Source organism: Panthera onca, chromosome C2 (genome assembly GCF_046562875.1).
Source record: "Panthera onca isolate mPanOnc1 chromosome C2, mPanOnc1 haplotype 2, whole genome shotgun sequence".
In the NCBI taxonomy this organism is placed as follows: Eukaryota; Metazoa; Chordata; class Mammalia; order Carnivora; family Felidae; genus Panthera; species Panthera onca.
Genome location: NC_138347.1, coordinates 73,256,123 through 73,274,071, shown reverse-complemented (window position 1 = coordinate 73,274,071; position 17,949 = coordinate 73,256,123). Strand labels below are relative to the sequence as shown.

Sequence of the window (17,949 nt, the reverse complement as noted above, 5' to 3'; positions counted from 1 at the left end):
TTAACCAAAACAAGAAATTAAAGCAATTTAGAAGTGATATCCAACAAGAGATAATCGCCAATTCACTTGACCTCACTTTAATATAAAATATTTCTAAGCAGAATAATCACAGTTATTACTAAAAATGATTCACCTATTTATACTGTTCTGCTCATTCTTATAAATTATTACACAATTTACTTGCAATCTTCTTTAGAAGAAAAAGCTAAGCTATATATGGCATACTGACTAATTCTAATTTATTAAACCAGTAAAAGATCCTAAAGACTTACAAAAAAAAAAAAAAAAAATCACAGCCAAAGCCATTCATAAAAGGAAGCAAAAATTCTCATCAAGCATGAAAGGTAAAACTATTTGAGTCATTGTTTTAAAATTAGTTTCAATGTGAGATGATTTCTATTGTAAACATTAGTTATTAATCTATTAGCAGATAGAGATTCTACCTTTTCATTGATACTAATGCAAAGCACTGGAAATTGTATTTAGACACAATGAGAATTTCTATTTTAAAAAATTAAGTTAATTCTCCAAAGCTGAGAAAATGATTAGATGCTTTTCTATTTTTAAGCTAGACAGATAGTTAGGTTTTCTTTCTTGCTACTTAAAAAAGGTATCACCTTTACCATTAAAATAGAGATCTGTTAAATAAGCATCTAGTTAAAATCACGTGAGTTGCCTCTAAATGCAAATCATCAAGAGGCAGGCCAGAAAAGGAAGAACTTCCGGGTTTCTTTGCTTTGGGACACAAGGTTAGTTAGAAATGTTAAAAGGAAATACCTGTAAATAAACGACGTGGTGCAGCCCTGCCATGTGGGATGACATGCAATGGAAACAGTCTGTGACAGTGACTAAAGTGTTTTGTGAGAAATCATTCGAAGTAGGGTGACCTATACTAATAATTCTTACGGTTTATAGTATAGTGATCATATTATAGAATTTGATAAAAAACTAATTTTACTGCACAATGGAAAAACACCCATATAGCCACTGAAACTTTTCATGCTTCTGAGGTCTTTAAAAAAGGAATTTCTTTTCAACTGCTGTATCTTAGGATAATAACCTCTAAAAATAACAAAACAGCACATAAAAACTTTTTTGGTCAGAGACCACTTCCTCTGGTCATTAACTGTTCAGATCATGTGTATTACTGAAACTCAGTTCCCCTGCTATCTATCTTTTGCTGGGGGACTTGCTCACATAAGCATTTTTTTGTACACTCAGGGAAGACACTATAAATTCATCTTATATTTTGACATTTCCTAAGGAACAAAATCATAATGTACCTCACTAGAAAAAAAATTCAATTACTAAGATCTGTATGTCGTATGACACTGTCTCTCCTCCTCTGCCATTAAAAAAAAAAGACAAGGGGCGCCTGGGTGGCGCAGTCGGTTAAGCGTCCGACTTCAGCCAGGTCACGATCTCGCGGTCCGTGAGTTCGAGCCCCGCGTCAGGCTCTGGGCTGATGGCTCGGAGCCTGGAGCCTGTTTCTGATTCTGTGTCTCCCTCTCTCTCTGCCCCTCCCCCGTTCATGCTCTGTCTCTCTCTGTCCCAAAAAATAAATTAAAAAAAAAAAAAAAATGTTGAAAAAAAAAAAAAAAAAAAAAAAAAGACAAAAGAGCCAACTACACTAATTTACATTGATCAAAACTTTAATCAAGTAAGTAAAATGGAATATAATTCTTAATTGCTCCTATAGATTAATCCTAGTTATTATTAACATCTCTAATAAAAGGAAAAATGAGACAGTTCATAGCCAGTGAACAGAATAAAATACTTAATATTTCAAGCTCATACTATCTGTAATTTGGAGGCACCTCAAAAGACAAACTATAAAAAAGACAAACTTTAGAAAGCACTGTGCTGACACTTACACTATTTTCTACAAAATTCAAATGCAGACCACAAAGCCAAAAAACTATTTGTATACAGGAAATTTTCTTGGGGCACCTGAGTGGCTCAGTCAGTTAAGCATCTGACTCTTAATTTCAACTCAGGCTGTAATCTCACATTTTGTGGGATTGAGCCCCATGTCAGGCTCCGTGCTGACAGCATGGAGCCTGCTTGGGATAGTCACTCTCTCTCTCTCTCTCTCTCTCTCAATAAATAAATAAACAAACAAAAAAACAATGAAAAAGGAAAATTTACTTGGTTCATTAAGAAAAATAATACACCACTTTATATCCATTCCAAATTGAACTAACTCAATAAAGATCTTCGATCAAAGTACTAAATTCATGAACAATTTGATATTATTGATTTTCAAATATCTATGAGAGCTTCCAGATAACAAAACAGGGGGTAAAGGAAAAAATATATTAAAAAATAAATCAAGTGTCTTTTACCATGTTTGATCACTAGTCCTCGAACTGTATTTGAAACCAGGAATATAATGTAAAAGTCAAACTTCTAAATCTGTATAAGCTTTCTCACTAAAACTATAAAAATGAAAGATTTATGCACATATTCATATATGTGTCAAATAGGTGACTATTTAACAAAATTTAAAGCTTGAGCATGTAAGGTTACTGTCTTTCAAATGCAATCTAATTTTTCCCAAGGAAAAAGACCAAAATGTTAAATCTCTAAAAACTGACAATGGTTCCTTTCAATAAAACTAATATGAGGGGCACCTGGGTGGCTCAGTCAGTTAAGCATCTAACTTCAGCTCAGGTCATGATCTCATGGTTCATGGGTTCGAGGTCTGCATTGGGGTCTGTGCTGACAGCTCAGAGCCTAGAGTCTGCTTCAGATTGCGTCTCCTTCTCTCTCTGCCCTTCCCCACTTGTGTGTCTCTCTCTCAAAAATAAACATTAAAAAAATTTTTTCTAACTAATATGACTATTACCAAAAAGACTAATTCCTAGTTATTGTTTAAAAATTTGAAAAGTATTTACTAGCTTATTTCCCTTAAAAAAAAAAAAAAAAAGATATGAAGGCGTTCATATTACTAATCTATTATCTTCATTGGGTATCTATAAATATATCAAATGTTCTTTTCCAGATTAAAACAAATTGAGAAGATGGGCATTGAAAGGATAATTCCACTTCTCAAATATAATGTTTATGTTTCCTTCCCAATTTAAAACATGAGACATTATATCCATTGCAAGTAATCCAACGGAAATGCAGGTTAATTATGAGCTTTCTCGTGCCAAAGAGGAAATTGGAGTAAGGCAGGAATGAGGGGAAGGAAGCCATTTGGTACCTGATATGATCGGGCTTTTTCCTGTCATGTGAAAAAATGGGGTAGGATTAAAACATAAAGGAAAGGTGGTAAAAGAATGAAAACGCAAATGTGCAAAATAAGCAAAGGACTAGCATGATATGAAAATAAAGCAAGAATTAAAGAAACAAGCTTAAGCTCATAACCTAACAAAACAGTCAAAAATATCTGTTGCATTTTGTTCTCAATTCATACATGTATGCATTTACACAGGTAATTCCAACTCTTATGACTCTGAAATGCTAACATTTCTGAAATGCTAAATTTTCTTCAACTATTATGGTATAAATAGTTCTTGTAGGACTTAGTACACTTGGGCATGTCTACTATTATTTTTATGCCTCTATGGTGATAGCTATAAAATATAAACAGTACTTTTCCTCATCTTAATAAGTTGCTCCTAAAAAATTAAGGAAAATTATATATATATATATATATATATATATATATATATATATATATATATATATCTTCATAAACCTGAAACAAATGAAAACTTTTCATAAGGAAAATTGGATCACTAATTAAGAATTTCAAAGATTATAAAATATTATTAGCCAACTAAACCTACCTTCCACCTGTTCTCCCGCTTTTCATCAATGATAGCAGAGACTCAAAGGCCACACATATGAGTATCTTTATTTTTTGAAGAGTATCTTTAATACACACATACACTTCTTATTTTGTAACAAAAAGCCAATAAAAATAAAACATGTATCTGTGCCTGCAGTATCTAGAGTACTTTAAGACACTGCATAATACATCTTATACTTTTAGTTATATTTTCTATCTCATTCAACAAAGACTGAGCATAGTTTGTAATTATTCAGCTTCTTTATTCATTTTACTAGCTTACTACTAAATAATCTTAGTATTTAATTATTTTCCTACTTCATTCATCTTTTCAGAATTTATCATAAAAAGCAACATATAGATACGAGTAATCCATCTGGCACTGATTTGAGCCTAAGGTGAAGCTGCCACATTGAGAAGATGGCCTGATATAGAAAGATAATTTTGGTACGTCTTACATGTCTTCAGAAAAATATATATTATAGACATATAAAACTCTTAGGAGACACTACAAACTAGAAACCTGAAACCAACCAGAAACAAACACAACAATTCACATAAGACATAAAACCCCTCACTGCTTACACTCTTTCACATCACACAAAATATGATTTCTTCAGTTAAATTTCAAATTATAGAATGATGTTTAGATTTTATGAAGCACAAGGACAGGTTTTAAAACTACCTGGGAATTCCTAATCAAATGTATTTACCTCAGGAAGGAAGTCTTTTTTAAAAGTTGGCTTAAAGAAAAAAAAATAATAAATAAATAAATAAATAAATAAATAAAAGTTGGCTTAAAGAAAAAAAAAAAGTTAGCTTAAACAGATGATGGGGATTATTAAGGAGGGCACTTGTGATGAGCACTGGGTGTTGTATGAGCGTGGAATCACTAAATTGTACATCTGAAATTAATACTACACCGTATGTTAACTAACTGGAATTTAAACAAAAACTAACCTATTAAGTAACTAAATAAATAAATGTTGGCTCTAAAAATATTACATGCCTCTATTCCATGAACAATAGATGATGGCAAATCTGTCATCATATAATTAGTACCCTACAGTGACTACAAAGAAAATGTTCCCTTAAAACTAATCCAGAGGCAATGTAAAGAAGATACTTAAACAGTAGGTAGAAAAATCTTTATGCTTGAATAGCTGGAATCCTAGATTTTTAAAGTTAAGGCACAAATATCACAAATGCAGTCTTTTATTCCAAGTCTAATAGAATATATTAACAAGCTAGATCGAGCACTAATTAGAGAAGTAGGGCAGACTCCAAAGTCATATATAAGTAAAGAGAAAGTATTTGCAAATATTTTCTGAAATTAGATTTTTTGTAAATTTCATGTAAGAAATTTAAGATATATTCCAAGCTTTTTAAATGAAAAGCATTAGAATATTCTAAATAACATTTAATAGAGTTCTTTCTTCTGTCTTTCACAGTTACTGAACTATAACCTAGAAAATATCTAAAACTTGTTACAAGATTTAGATTCTTGTTTTTGTGAAGACTTTTATATAACGTTTATATGCTATATTCCTTAGAAGACTGCTTTTTACTAGTATTTTCATGAAAATGATCTTTTAAAAGGCATATGAAAATGAAATAATTTGCTATCCATAATTTTTCCTAATAATGTAAATAAATAGACTAGGAAGTTTTTAAAAAGTTTTTAAGCTATTTTTAAAATATTTGACATATTGTTTCATCAAAACACAAATTTATATGGAATTTCCATAGCAAATTTTTTTTTTTTAATGCCAGGTTTCAGGCCTCGGTCTTGTCTCAAACCAGCTGCGTGATCAATGAGCAACCATCTCTCTGCACCTTCATTTCTTTACTAAAACTTAGGGTGTTGAAATACGATCCATGATTCTCATCAGTAATGTCATCCCACTACAATTAGATGGTAGCTCCTTTAAAAAGCAGCTTCATTTCCAAAGGCATGGTCTCTTTCACTTTACACGTGGAAGATAACAGGCCTACAATTCAGAATTTAATAGTTATTCCCTACTTGATTTTAGTTAGTTACATTTTATTATCTATGCCAATTAATAGAATTCATGAAACAAAAAATTAAAAACGAAAAGTCCATGCTTATGGGATGCCTGGGTGGCTCAGTCAGTTAAGCATCCAACTTGGGCTCAGGTCATGATCTCAATGGTTTGTGAGTTTGAGCCCACGTCGGGCTCTGTGCTGACAGCTCAGAGCCTGGAGCCTGCTTCAGATTCTGTGTCTCCCTCTCTCTCTGCCCCTCCGCTGCTTGCTCTCTGTCTCTGTCTTTGTCTCTCTCTCTCTCAAAAATAAATAAATATTAAGATTTAAAAAAAAAAAATGAAAGGTCCATGCTTAAATCAGTATTAATTTTCTCCTATTGCCCTAAATGGCAATACAATTTTCCACTAACACTTACTGTGCTTCATTTTGAAGTCTGAGATCATTTCTCATTGGAGTAGTCCATGGAACATCATTTCATTTCTTCTTAACATAATGGTATAGGTTCTATGGATTTATTGTATTTTCACTGTGTTAAACTTTAAGTAGGTTGTTTTGAAATCTGAAGGTTAAAATTCAATTCTAACATTACCTCATGAAACCGTACTGGTTGAGAAATCTCTCTTTATTACAAAAATTTGACACACTATTTTTTACTTTAATTTCCTATTCTAGCTATGGAAATTTGTCAGGAAAAACTTAAAAGATTATTGTCTTAATTTTTACACCTTAGAAAACAGAATTTTAATTTCTTATTTTCACTTTATAATAGTTAAAAATATTATTTCTAACCAAACCACTTAGTTGGTCCTTCTGGTTCAGACATTATTTTAGAAGTTCTACATAATTCAAAATGGCTTAATATCAAATATAATTACTTTCCAGTTTATATTCATTCTCAGATAAAGAAAAATTATTTCAAATAAAACACACCCCATTCATTTAAATATCTGGCAATATCAAATGCTAGGGAAAGGCTCAACAAATCACTGACATTTGAAAATACCAGTGAATGTTTTTCCACATAACCTCATCACCAAGAAATCAAAATAAGTGGGAGCCCATTTTAATATTTTAAATATCCAAGAATAATAGTTTTCCATTTAAATTAGCAAAAATGTATACTACATTAAACTTACCGAGAAAATTCTATTGTTTTGCTAATGTCCATTTTTTTTAAGAAAAGAAAATAATATTCCCTATCATCAAGTGAATTTACATCTTGTTCCAGTAGCAAATAAAATAAACACATTCAGCCAATAATATAATAGTAAATCAATTCACCAGAGCCTAATGTTACTCTCAATTATTACAAAATAGTTCTATTTTGGGGGAGTTTTTTGCAAAAAAAAAAAAACAACAAAAAACAAAAAGGAGACATCCTTGAATAAAAGACTAATCACTACTATTTGGAAGTATAATCCTGAGTCAACACAATCTTCTTTTATTCTTTAATGTCTGAAATTATTTTACTTTATTAGATTAATACACAGAAAAATATAATTAAATATTTAATATATATATATTTAACAGATATTTGCTGGATTAATATCTTTTAAAAATCAGTTTAGCAGAAAAAGAAAAAGAAAGCCAAGTTTTTGGTCATTGTCAAGTTTAGAATACAGGAGCCCTGACTGCCACACACACCATACCAAGTATATGTGCTGCCAAAGCGAGCACCACACTTCACATTTAAAAACAAGCCCATTTCTTAAAAGTCCTGGTTAAAGTTATTGCAAAGATCAAAAACTCAGGATCATCTGGGTTAAAAATTCATAAGCAAACACTAAATTAAAATGTATATAAACATCTTACAGAGAGGAACCCAAAGGAGAAAACAATTCGTGCTTCCCGGTTTAAACTTTGCTTAAATTTTAGATTTTAGAATTAGTGCTATCATTTTTCACTTGCTTCTTAGGGTCCCCTTTCTTAGAAGGGGGACTTATCTTCAATGGACTGGGTTCAAGAATGCTATTGTAGACTGTGAATTTAAAGAATTAGGAAAGAAAGAGTTGGCCAAATCACAGGGAAGGTCAGAAAACTGAGACTATGGAAATCAAGACTAGTTTTTGAAATATATTACCTGTTCCAAGTTTTGAAGGCATTGCTGGCTCGTTTGAACAGATATCCTTCCATAACAATGCCATTTGCAGCATCTACATTATATTCTAACTTAGAATCATCACTGGAGAAATCCTAAACAAAATAAAAAAGTTCATACGATTACCAAATTTATCATAGAGAAACAGCACAAATCATAGAAAAGTTTTGTATTAAGATAGTATATTAACAGTATTCATAACAAAAGAGGAGACTTAATTATTATAATGACAATGTAAAAACACAGATGATTATATAAAATACACTCTGAAAGAGAAAACAATAGAACTTGATTTATACACTGATTAAAGGCACAAAATAATATGCATACAAATAGACAAAAGGGACAACTAAATACTATATGTGATGTCTTGTTTAAAATGTTTTCATTTTAGAGGTGCATGGGTGGCTCAGTCAGTTGAGCATCCAACTTTGGCTCAGGTCACAATCTCATATTTCATGGGTTCAAGCCCCGCGTTGAGCTCTGTGCTGATAGCTCGGAGCCTGGAGCTTACTTCAGATTCCTGTCTCCCTCTCCCTGTGCCTGTCCCCTGTTTGTGCTCTCTCTCTCTCAAAAATAAAAAAAAATAAGAAACAATAAAATGGTTTCATTTTATCCTAACATTGTATTGTGATGTGTGTAACAATTTTTTTTTTTTTAATTAATATAAGGGCTCCTGGGTGGCTCAGTCAGATGGGCATCCAACTTCTGCTTAGGTCATGATCTCACACTTTGTGAGTTTGAGCCCCACATTAGGCTCTGTGCTGACAGCCTGGAGCCTGCTTCAGATTCTGTGTCTCCCTCTCTCTCTCTGTCCCTTCCCCACTCATGCGCTCTCCCTCTCTCAGAAACAAATAAATAGAATGAATGAATAAATAAATAAATAAATGATAAAAATTAAAAAGTAATATAGATATATTTAAATTGGGACACTCAGGGGCGCCCGGGTGGCTTGCTCGGTTAAGCGTCCGACTTCGGCTCAGGTCATGATCTCACGGTCCGTGAGTTCGAGCCCCACGTCGGGCTCTGTGCTGACAGCTCAGAGCCTGGAGCCCATTTCAGATTCTGTGTCTCCCTCTCTCTCTGCCCCTCCCCTGTTCATACTCTGTCTCTCTCTGTCTCAAAAATAAATAAACGTTAAAAAAAAAAATTTTTTTAATTGGGACACTCAAATCTCTCTCTATTCTCTAAGTATATTACTATTACGGTATTTTTTAATCTGATAGTAGTAATAACTCCACTATTAGGGAGTTCAGAAGTAGAATAAAGGCTTTTTTCCCTAAAATAAAATTTTGTTTTGTAAAGAAGACCTACAGTTTGAAGTACTGTACAGTACAGTTTAAGTTTGAAGTGCTGAGCTCACTTTTTCATGAGGATTATGGAATCCCTCATAATCTTCTGTCATTCTTCTCTTCACTTGAATGCAATTCAAACTTACAATTTTCCTCTAAGGATTCATGAAGTTTTGAAATCAGAAGCGTTATATTTAAAATATTTCCTGATGAACTTACAAAGTCATTTGTATAAAACTGCAAGACTGCTGTTATCCCGTTTTAAAACTTTAAAAAATCAGTCTCAGAACTTTCAAAATTACAGCTGGACCAATAATCAAAGTTAGAGTGCTATCCTTTTAGGGAATAGTAAACTTTCTGTCTTGAAAAAGATTCTGGCAGAAGCTAGATGACCACCTGCCAAAAATGCTGGGATGTGAGGGTCCTCCACTGGAGGGGAGGCAGAGGGAGAATTACCCAGGGGCCTTCCAAATTTAAGAGTCTCCAAAGATGCAAAATGGAAATAGACTAAATTCAGGAAAACAAAATTCATTAAAAACAAAAACTATGCTGACATCTTTCAAAATTTAACCATCAAAAGACATGATAATCTCAGGTGCCTGGCTGGCTCAGTTGGTAGAGCAAGCAGCTCTTCATCTCAAGGTTGTGAGTTCAAGCCCCACAGTGGGCATGGAAGGAAGGAAGGAGGGGAAGAAGGAAGGAAGGAAAGAAAGAGGGAGGGAAGGAAGGAAGGAGGGAAGGAGGAAAGGAAGGAAAGAGGGAAAGAGGGAAGGAAGGAAGAAAGAAATTAAAAAGACATGATAATCCAAAATAATCAAATGAAACAGAATCTGGGAGCACCTGGGTGGCTCAGTAGGTTAAGTGTCCAACTCTGGATTTCAGCTCAGGTCATGATCTCATGGTTTGTGGGACTGAGCTCTGTGTTGGGCTCTGGGCTAACAGAGCTGAGCCCGCTTGGGATTCTCTCTCTCTCTCTCTCTCTCTCTCTGCCCTCCCCTCCCACATGCAATCTTTGTCTCTAAAATAAATAAACTTTAAAAAATTGAAACAGAATCTGTAAGTGAATTGCTACACTTTCTCCTACATTGTCTCTGAAAAAAAAATTAGGAAAACTTTAATGCCCTCATTTAAAATTTATTTGAGGTGGGAGTGCCTGGGTAGCTCAGTCAGTTAAGCATCCAACTCGGTTTCGGCTCAGGTCACGATCTCACAGTTAATGGGTTAAGCCACACATGGGGCTCTGCGCTGTCGGTGCAGAGCCTGCTTAGGATTCTCTTTCTCCTTCTCTCTGCACAACCCTTGCTCACTCACTCACTCTCTCTCAAAGTAAATAAACATTTTTAAAAATTATAAATAAATAATATTTGAGGCTATAATTTAATTAGACAAGCATGATGTCAGCAATAGATACAACTGAGTTTGGCAACATTCTAAAGGTTTCATTTGTAATGCTGGCAGTTTTTTAATAACCTCGATGCTACTTAAAACATTAAAATATGACCTCCTTGATATATAGAGCATTATAAGTATTTTCCTAATTTTCAACTATATTTCTTGAGGTAAGTCTTCAATTTAATTACTATTAAATCAATTAATATTGTATAGTGTTAAAATGTGACAGATCATAATTTTATAATGAAGCAACTAAAACACTGTATAAATTATATACTATAATTTAAATATATTGATGAACTGTCGAAATAGAAAGGAATACTCAAAAGCAAAAGATTAAGTGAAAATTGGAAGCCGAAGAGGTAAGCAGATCAAAGAAGCCAGATTTCACCTTAAGGGCATTTGCTTCATCAAAACTTGAAGCTTTGGTGTGGGGAAGAGAAGGCAACACCAAGATTGGCCATAAAGGGAATCTACCTGAAGCTTTTGCTTTTGAAATTGCAAGCAAGAAAGACCATTATCACTTCAATTTAAGATTATGTTAGAAGTCCTAGGGGCGCCTGGGTGGCTCGGTCGGTTAAGCGTCCGACTTCGGCTCAGGTCATGATCTCACGGTCCGTCAGTTCGAGCCCCGCGTCGGGCTCTGGGCTGACCGCTCAGAGCCTGGAGCCTGTTTCCGATTCTGTGTCTCCTTCTCTCTCTCTGCCCCTCCCCTGTTCATGCTCTGTCTCTCTCTGTCTCAAAAATAAATAAACGTTAAAAAAAATTTTTTTAAGAAGTCCTAGCCACAAGGTAATAAAAAGAATCGGAAAGGAAGAAACTACCATTATTTGCAGATGACTCTGTACACAGAACATCAAACAGAATCCAGAGATAAATTAGCATTTAAAGAGAGCTTAACAAGATAACTGGTTTCAAAATCAATACAGAAAAGTCAACTTTATTCTAGTATGTAACAAAAGTAAACAGTGAGAAAAGAAATTTTTAAAAGATAGCATTTACAATAACATATGCCATATAAGTATCTAGGAATAAATTTGACAAAAGATGTACAAGAAAATATCAAACTTTATGAAGGACATTAAAGAAAACTTCACTTTTAATATTTCAAGCTCAGAGATTAGAAGACACTGTAAAATAAAGATAGCAATTCTCCCCCATATTGATTCATAGACCCAATGCAATCGATCAAAATCTCCAAAGCTACTGTTAAGCAAACTGAAAGTCTGCTCTTGAAATTTGTGAAAGAATGCAAAATTTAGGCAATTCACTTTTGAAACAGAGAAGATAGGAGGTTTGCTTTGTCAGATATGAAGATATACCATTAAGCTACAATATTTAAAGGCAGCATAGTATTGCCACAATTAAGACAAAAAGGCCAATGAAAAGAATTAAGAGCTCAAAATAGAACTCACATGTATGCAAACATAATGTAAAACAGAGGATATAACAGAGTAATAGGAAAAGAACAAAATTTTTAATAACTGATTCTCGATTATCTAGCTATCAGATTGTGAATACAAGGAAACTGGATCTCTACTCACACCACACGTAAACAGCCAATTACAGATGGATTTAAGGTCTAAACATAAAAGGCAAATCTATAAACACTTAGGTTATACAGGAGATATACACCAACAGACACAGGGGAAGGTGCCTGAGTTCATTAATGACTAAAGCATAAATTAAAACCACAATGAGATGTCAGTATCTACCCACCAAAATTAGCAAAAATTAACTCTCACAATACCATGGGGTGGCAAGGAGCCCTGAGAACTCTCCCACAGTGCTGCCTGCATTTAGCATTATCTACCAATGCTGAACATATATATACACTCTGAACCAGCAGTTCTACTCCTAGGTATAAATCCATCAGGAATATGTACAGATAACCAAAAGGCATGTACATGAATGTGCATAGAATCATTGTTTCTTTAATTGATCAATTTCAATTCTTGAAAAATCTAAATAGCTACATTAGATACACTTTTCCCTTAATTTTTAGGTGACTGAATCTTTTTCCCTTTTTTTTCTTTTTTTACCTGTAATGCAGCCTTGTGTCAGCATTTAAGGGCAGAAAAAAGCAAAAATAGCATTACTTTCTTCAAAGTAAAGCAGCAATTGACTATTATTTGAAATCAAGCAAATTAATCTTAGATTAAATAATCTATTGCTTTTGTACATCACTGAGCTATGTGCACAGGGAGAGATATTAAAAGATATGTAATATTCATTAAATAATTCAGTTTAACCAAATAGTCACAAGTTTCTACAAGTATCATGACCTCTCATTTTAATTAGACACAACTGGTTCCAATTTTTAATAATCTTTCCATGGTAATACCATTAAAACAAGTTACCCAACCCAAAGTGAGTCTAACTTTAAACAAAACACAGAGTTAGCCTTACCTGAGTATAACTGGAAGGAACTAAGTTAAACATGGTTTGGTAGAAAATCTTTCCCTTAATAAATAATGTTTCTCTTTGAATGAATATTAATAACCCATCACCAAAATATGTTCCTTACTTGTATTACTGACATCACTTTAATTTTTTTCCACTGACATCTTTTATGTCAAATCTAGTTCACTGGTATTTTAAATTTTAAAGAAACCATAACAAAAGTTGATTTGACTCAATATCATGGGAACAGATTTCTTAAAGCAATGCTAGAAGGCATATTTTTTTAGGGGAACGTACAAACACAGTGCCCCTCACCACAAATTATACAGTAGAGTTTCCCACATTAGGGGAAATAGCAAGGGTCAGCACATCTGGAGTAAATGGAAAAGCCTTGCCCTAGAAAAACCACCTTTGTGATCATGATATCGCCCCTGCCAGGTAAGTACAGAAGGCATCTTGTCATATACTTGTATTATTAGATTCAACCTCCAATTCTCTCCTTTTATTTTCAGATTACCACACAAAAATATCGCTGACTATATAAGATAAAATTATTGAATTCCAAGTTAGTTGTATCCAAAGTTCTCCACACACAAAAATAAAAATGTGTCATATTTAAATTTTCATTTTTAAAAACATGTTTTTCAAGTATTAATTTAGCTAAGCTTAGGCATATTAACAAGAAATGCATGTGAAATTCCAATATCACCTGAGGGAGGGCAAGTGCTGCCTTAGATTAACTACAGCTGTAAAGTCTACAATACCAAACATACATGTTGATAAAAGATGTTCTCCATCCCCACCCCACCCCCAACTCCCCCCATCCCCCACCCCACTCATTCTCACTCACAGGCTTTACAGGGAATGGTGATATCCTAACTGAAATTGTAAATATCAGTTTAAATTCTAAGGGCCATTTTTTAGTTAAGGTCCTAAGAGATTGATGTTTTTGCAAACTGGTTCAAGAGCACAGCTTCCAAATATTTTAAAAGAATAATAAAATACATGCCTGACCATCTAAAAACTTTTTACTTTTCACCAAAAAATGAGGAATTTACCCAATTTAATTACTACAGCAACTCATAAGATTTGTTGCAACATGACAGTATCTTGCTGAAACCAATAACTGAACAGTTGTACAAAATGGGAATTCCTCTCCTTGAACTTTTCTCTTCAAGTACCTTTTGTTGAATGGTGGAATGTTTTTGCTCCATCTCTCTTTTCTCCTTTGCTGCATCTACAACCAGTCGATCCAACTATAAAGAGGGAAAGAGAGAAAATTATAGAGACTTAAAAATTAAAAAAAAAAAAAAAGGTATGATCATTTTTCAAAAACGTACTCTAAGTCAGTCCATTTAAATTTCTTTAAAAAAGCATTTTGGCTGCAACTTTAAAATGGAACTTCTTTCTTTTCTGGTATCAAATCCTTTTTGAGAAGGTCTATAACTCCTCCAGGAAAAATATTTCTAAGAACAGTTGTGGTGCTAAGCAAACGTGACAGGCGGCCTTGTCGAGGGCACAACAGGGATAACATGAACTCCCAGAATAAGGAAGAGTACTCTAGCTGAAGTTGCCTGCAGACCCACTCAGCAATTCCAGTAGTCAGAATCAAAGAAAGAAAGAAGACGCAGTGGTGATTTGTTTTCCCCAAACAGCAAAGAGTAGCAGCTAAGCTAGGGTGGGCCAACTCTCACAAGTTCAGCAGAACACATACTTCCAATCACTCAAAACGCTTCATGTTTTCAAGTTGGCTTCTTAATGTTATGATCAAATCTAAAAGGCTTAAAAAACAAACACACAAAAATCTCACCAGATAAAAGAGAAAGCTAAATAATAATTTTTTAAAATAGTAATAATAATAAAATAGTAATCACTCATATGGTCAGGGCATAAAATCACCACTGTTTAACATTCTTTTTTAAAAGCCCAAAAAACTTATGAAATCATAAAATCTCATTTCCTTCTTGTTCCTCTCCAGCAGAAAAGATGATTTTCCAGTATCATGACAAATGCCCTGGCTTCTTGAACTACTCTGCTGGAATAACAAACAACTGGGTCATAAAATATTATGTGAGTTTACTCTCCTAGACTGTGATGTATGTCATTTCATCTTCGAACCCCCATACCTCTAACTGATTCATGTGGGGTAAATGAAAAAATAAAAATGTAAATATCAACAGGAATAAGGAGAAAGATAAAGTATTAAATGTCCAAATGTTTTCATTGATATCCTTTAGAAACAAAATTGAAAAAAGCCTTTGTAAAAAAAAAAAAAAACTACTTGATTCTTTATTCACTCTCTATTACACATGATTTTTATTTTCCTGCCAGAGAATGATTCTGACCACACAATTTTTTTAATTAAAAAAAAAATACTTTTTTAAAGTTTTTCTTTAAATCCCAGTTAACATATAGTGGAATACTAGTTTCAGGTGTACAACTGGCCATAGAATCTTTTTTTTTTTTTAATTTGAGAAAGGGAGAGCACACACAAGCAGGGGAGAGAGGCGGAGGGAGAGAGAGAGAATCTTTTTTAAAAAAAATTTTTTTTAACGTTTTATTTATTTTTGAGACAGAGAGAGAGCATGAATGGGGGAGGGGCAGAGAGAGAGGGAGACACGGAATCGGAAGCAGGCTCCGGGCTCTGAGCCATCAGCCCAGAGCCCGAAGCGGGGCTCGAACTCACGGACCGTGAGATCGTGACCTGAGCCGAAGTCGGACACTTAACCGACTGAGCCACCCAGGCGCCCAGAGAAAGAGCGGGTCTTAAACAGGCTCCATGCTCTGCACAAAGCCCAATGTGGGCCTCAATCCCACAACCGTGGGGTCATGACTTGAGCCGAAATCAAGAGTTGGACACTCGACTGACTGAGCCACTCAGACGCCCCCATACAATCTTAATTATCACTGAATATTAATCAAAACCAAAAGAAAACACACTGAAACAGAACTATCACTACTATACATATTTGATTTAGATGGCAACTATACTACTGCACTTGAGGATCTAATGCATACATGCCTTGGTGACATGTAACATTGATTCAACGCGTAAGGCTTGTACATGTTGCACTAGTCAAATGCCCTCAACATTTTCTTATACTGAATGAATAAAATAACCATTATACCAGGTTTTATAGACTTTAATTGATGGCATATAATATTATTCATTCACTCAGACTGAAGTGAGGTACAAAGTAGACCCTAAGATTCAACTAATACTTGTAAACTTGTGTGAGTGTAACTTCCACAATAGTACTACAATGCAAGTGATGGTTTTCTGCCTGTCGGACTGGCAGTAAACGCCTCTGCTACAACCCACCCCACTGCTATTACAGCAGAAAGGGGAAAAATTCACCTCTCTCTGTTGGAGGAGAAATATAAAGGAAAAAAAATCTTTTCACATGGTGGAGGGTTGGAGGAAGTACGAGCTGAGGAGATGTGAAGACTGACAGTCCTGTCTCCTACGTGCTCAGACTGTATCAGGAAGAGAGAGTTTGGAGCACAGCAGGGTGTGCCCCATGCTTCTATTAGTGATGGGCATTAGAAGTTTCACAGGTGCCTATTACTAGCCAGGTGCCCCCAATCCTGTGTCTGGAATCCCTTCTACTCCTACCACATCAGATATCATCACTTCTCTTTCTACTTTTCAACTTCTTCCATTTCCATCTGCTTGTATATAGGTGGAAATCCTACTACCTTAAAATAAAACCTTCCTCCAACTTACAGTCCCCTCTAGCTACTACCTTCTCCCTCCTTTTCCTTCACAACACAACTTCTGGAAAAATATTCCCTGTTCTTCACTTGTCCATTTCATATTCATAACTACTACCCACTGTAGTTTAGCTCTGCCACTCAGACCCTCTACTCTCACAGAGGTAACAAATAACCTTCTTGCTGCTAGACGCAATAGCCCTAGGTTTACTGGACCTTTTTTCCCATATTTGTACCTACAACCACCCCCTCCTTTCAGAGATGTTCTTTACTTGGCCTGTGCTACCACCGTCTCCTGGGTTCCCACCTCCTCTCTCATCTATGTTCTCATGGAGCTCTCATACTTAACTATCCCTTAAAAATATGCCATTCTTGGGGCACCTGGGTGGCTCAGTCAATTAGGCATCCAACTTTGGCTCAGGTCATGATCTCATGGTTCGTGGGTTCGAGCCTCATGTCGGGCTCTGTGCTGACAGCTCGGAGCCTGGAGCCTACTTCAGATTCTATATCTCCCTCTCTCTCTGCCCCTGCCCAGCTTGCACTCTGTCTCTTTATCTCTCTCAAAAATAAATTAAGACATAAAAAATAAAATAAAATAAATATGTCATTCTTAGGGCCCTGTTTGAAGCCAGATTCTCTTTTCACTCTATACTAGCAGCCCTTGACCATAACATCTTTAAGCATTCTGTTCTAGCACTTACATTTTTCAAAACTATCTTTTGAAATACAAAAAGGATTTTGAGATACTTATTAACTCTCCTTGGGTCAATTCACCCACTATTGTGGTTACAATTAGCAATTATATGCTACTGACTCCTTTAATCTAGGTTTTGGTGTTTTGTTTTGTTTTGTTTTGTTTTTTTTATGAGCTCCAGATATATTCACTTAGATGTCCTATCCTCAAAATTCAACACATTTAAACCTCAACTCATCATGTCCCTCTACCTTCAAATTGGCTACATCTTAAATATCCCTCAAGTCTATTTATTTCTATTACTACATGTTCCTAGTTCCAGATGCAGTCATCTCATAACTGAATTATAAAAAGAAAATCCTAACTGGCCACCTCCAACCAGGCTATATTTTCCACTAGAGTCCATATAGACAACAAAGCTACATGAAAAGTCATGTGAGGGGCGCCTGGGTGGCGCAGTCGGTTAAGCGTCCGACTTCAGCCAGGTCACGATCTCGCGGTCCGTGAGTTCGAGCCCCGCGTCAGGCTCTGTGCTGACAGCTCGGAGCCT

General features: G+C 34.8%; 1 protein-coding gene and 1 non-coding gene across 7 annotated transcripts in view; both read right to left on the bottom strand.

Moving 5' to 3' along the window:
- ACAP2 (ArfGAP with coiled-coil, ankyrin repeat and PH domains 2) overlaps nucleotides 1–17,949 on the bottom strand; it is a 155,228-nt gene that overhangs the window by 32,107 nt on the left and 105,172 nt on the right. For 4 of the 6 annotated variants that reach the window (XM_078453105.2, XM_078453103.2, XM_078453106.2 and 1 more), the window contains 3 exons: nucleotides 14,173–14,247; nucleotides 7,887–7,999; nucleotides 3,209–3,229 (listed from right to left, as the gene is read on the bottom strand). In XM_078453105.2, the coding sequence (XP_078309231.1) occupies nucleotides 3,209–3,229; nucleotides 7,887–7,999; nucleotides 14,173–14,247 (209 nt within the window). The remainder of the gene's footprint in view (nucleotides 1–3,208; nucleotides 3,230–7,886; nucleotides 8,000–14,172; nucleotides 14,248–17,949) is intronic. The other 2 variants (XM_078453104.2, XM_078453107.2) reach the window with 1 other exon arrangement.
- LOC132684503 (U1 spliceosomal RNA) lies at nucleotides 13,276–13,437 on the bottom strand. Its single transcript, XR_009612712.1, has one exon. It is a non-coding gene; the product is annotated as a U1 spliceosomal RNA (small nuclear RNA).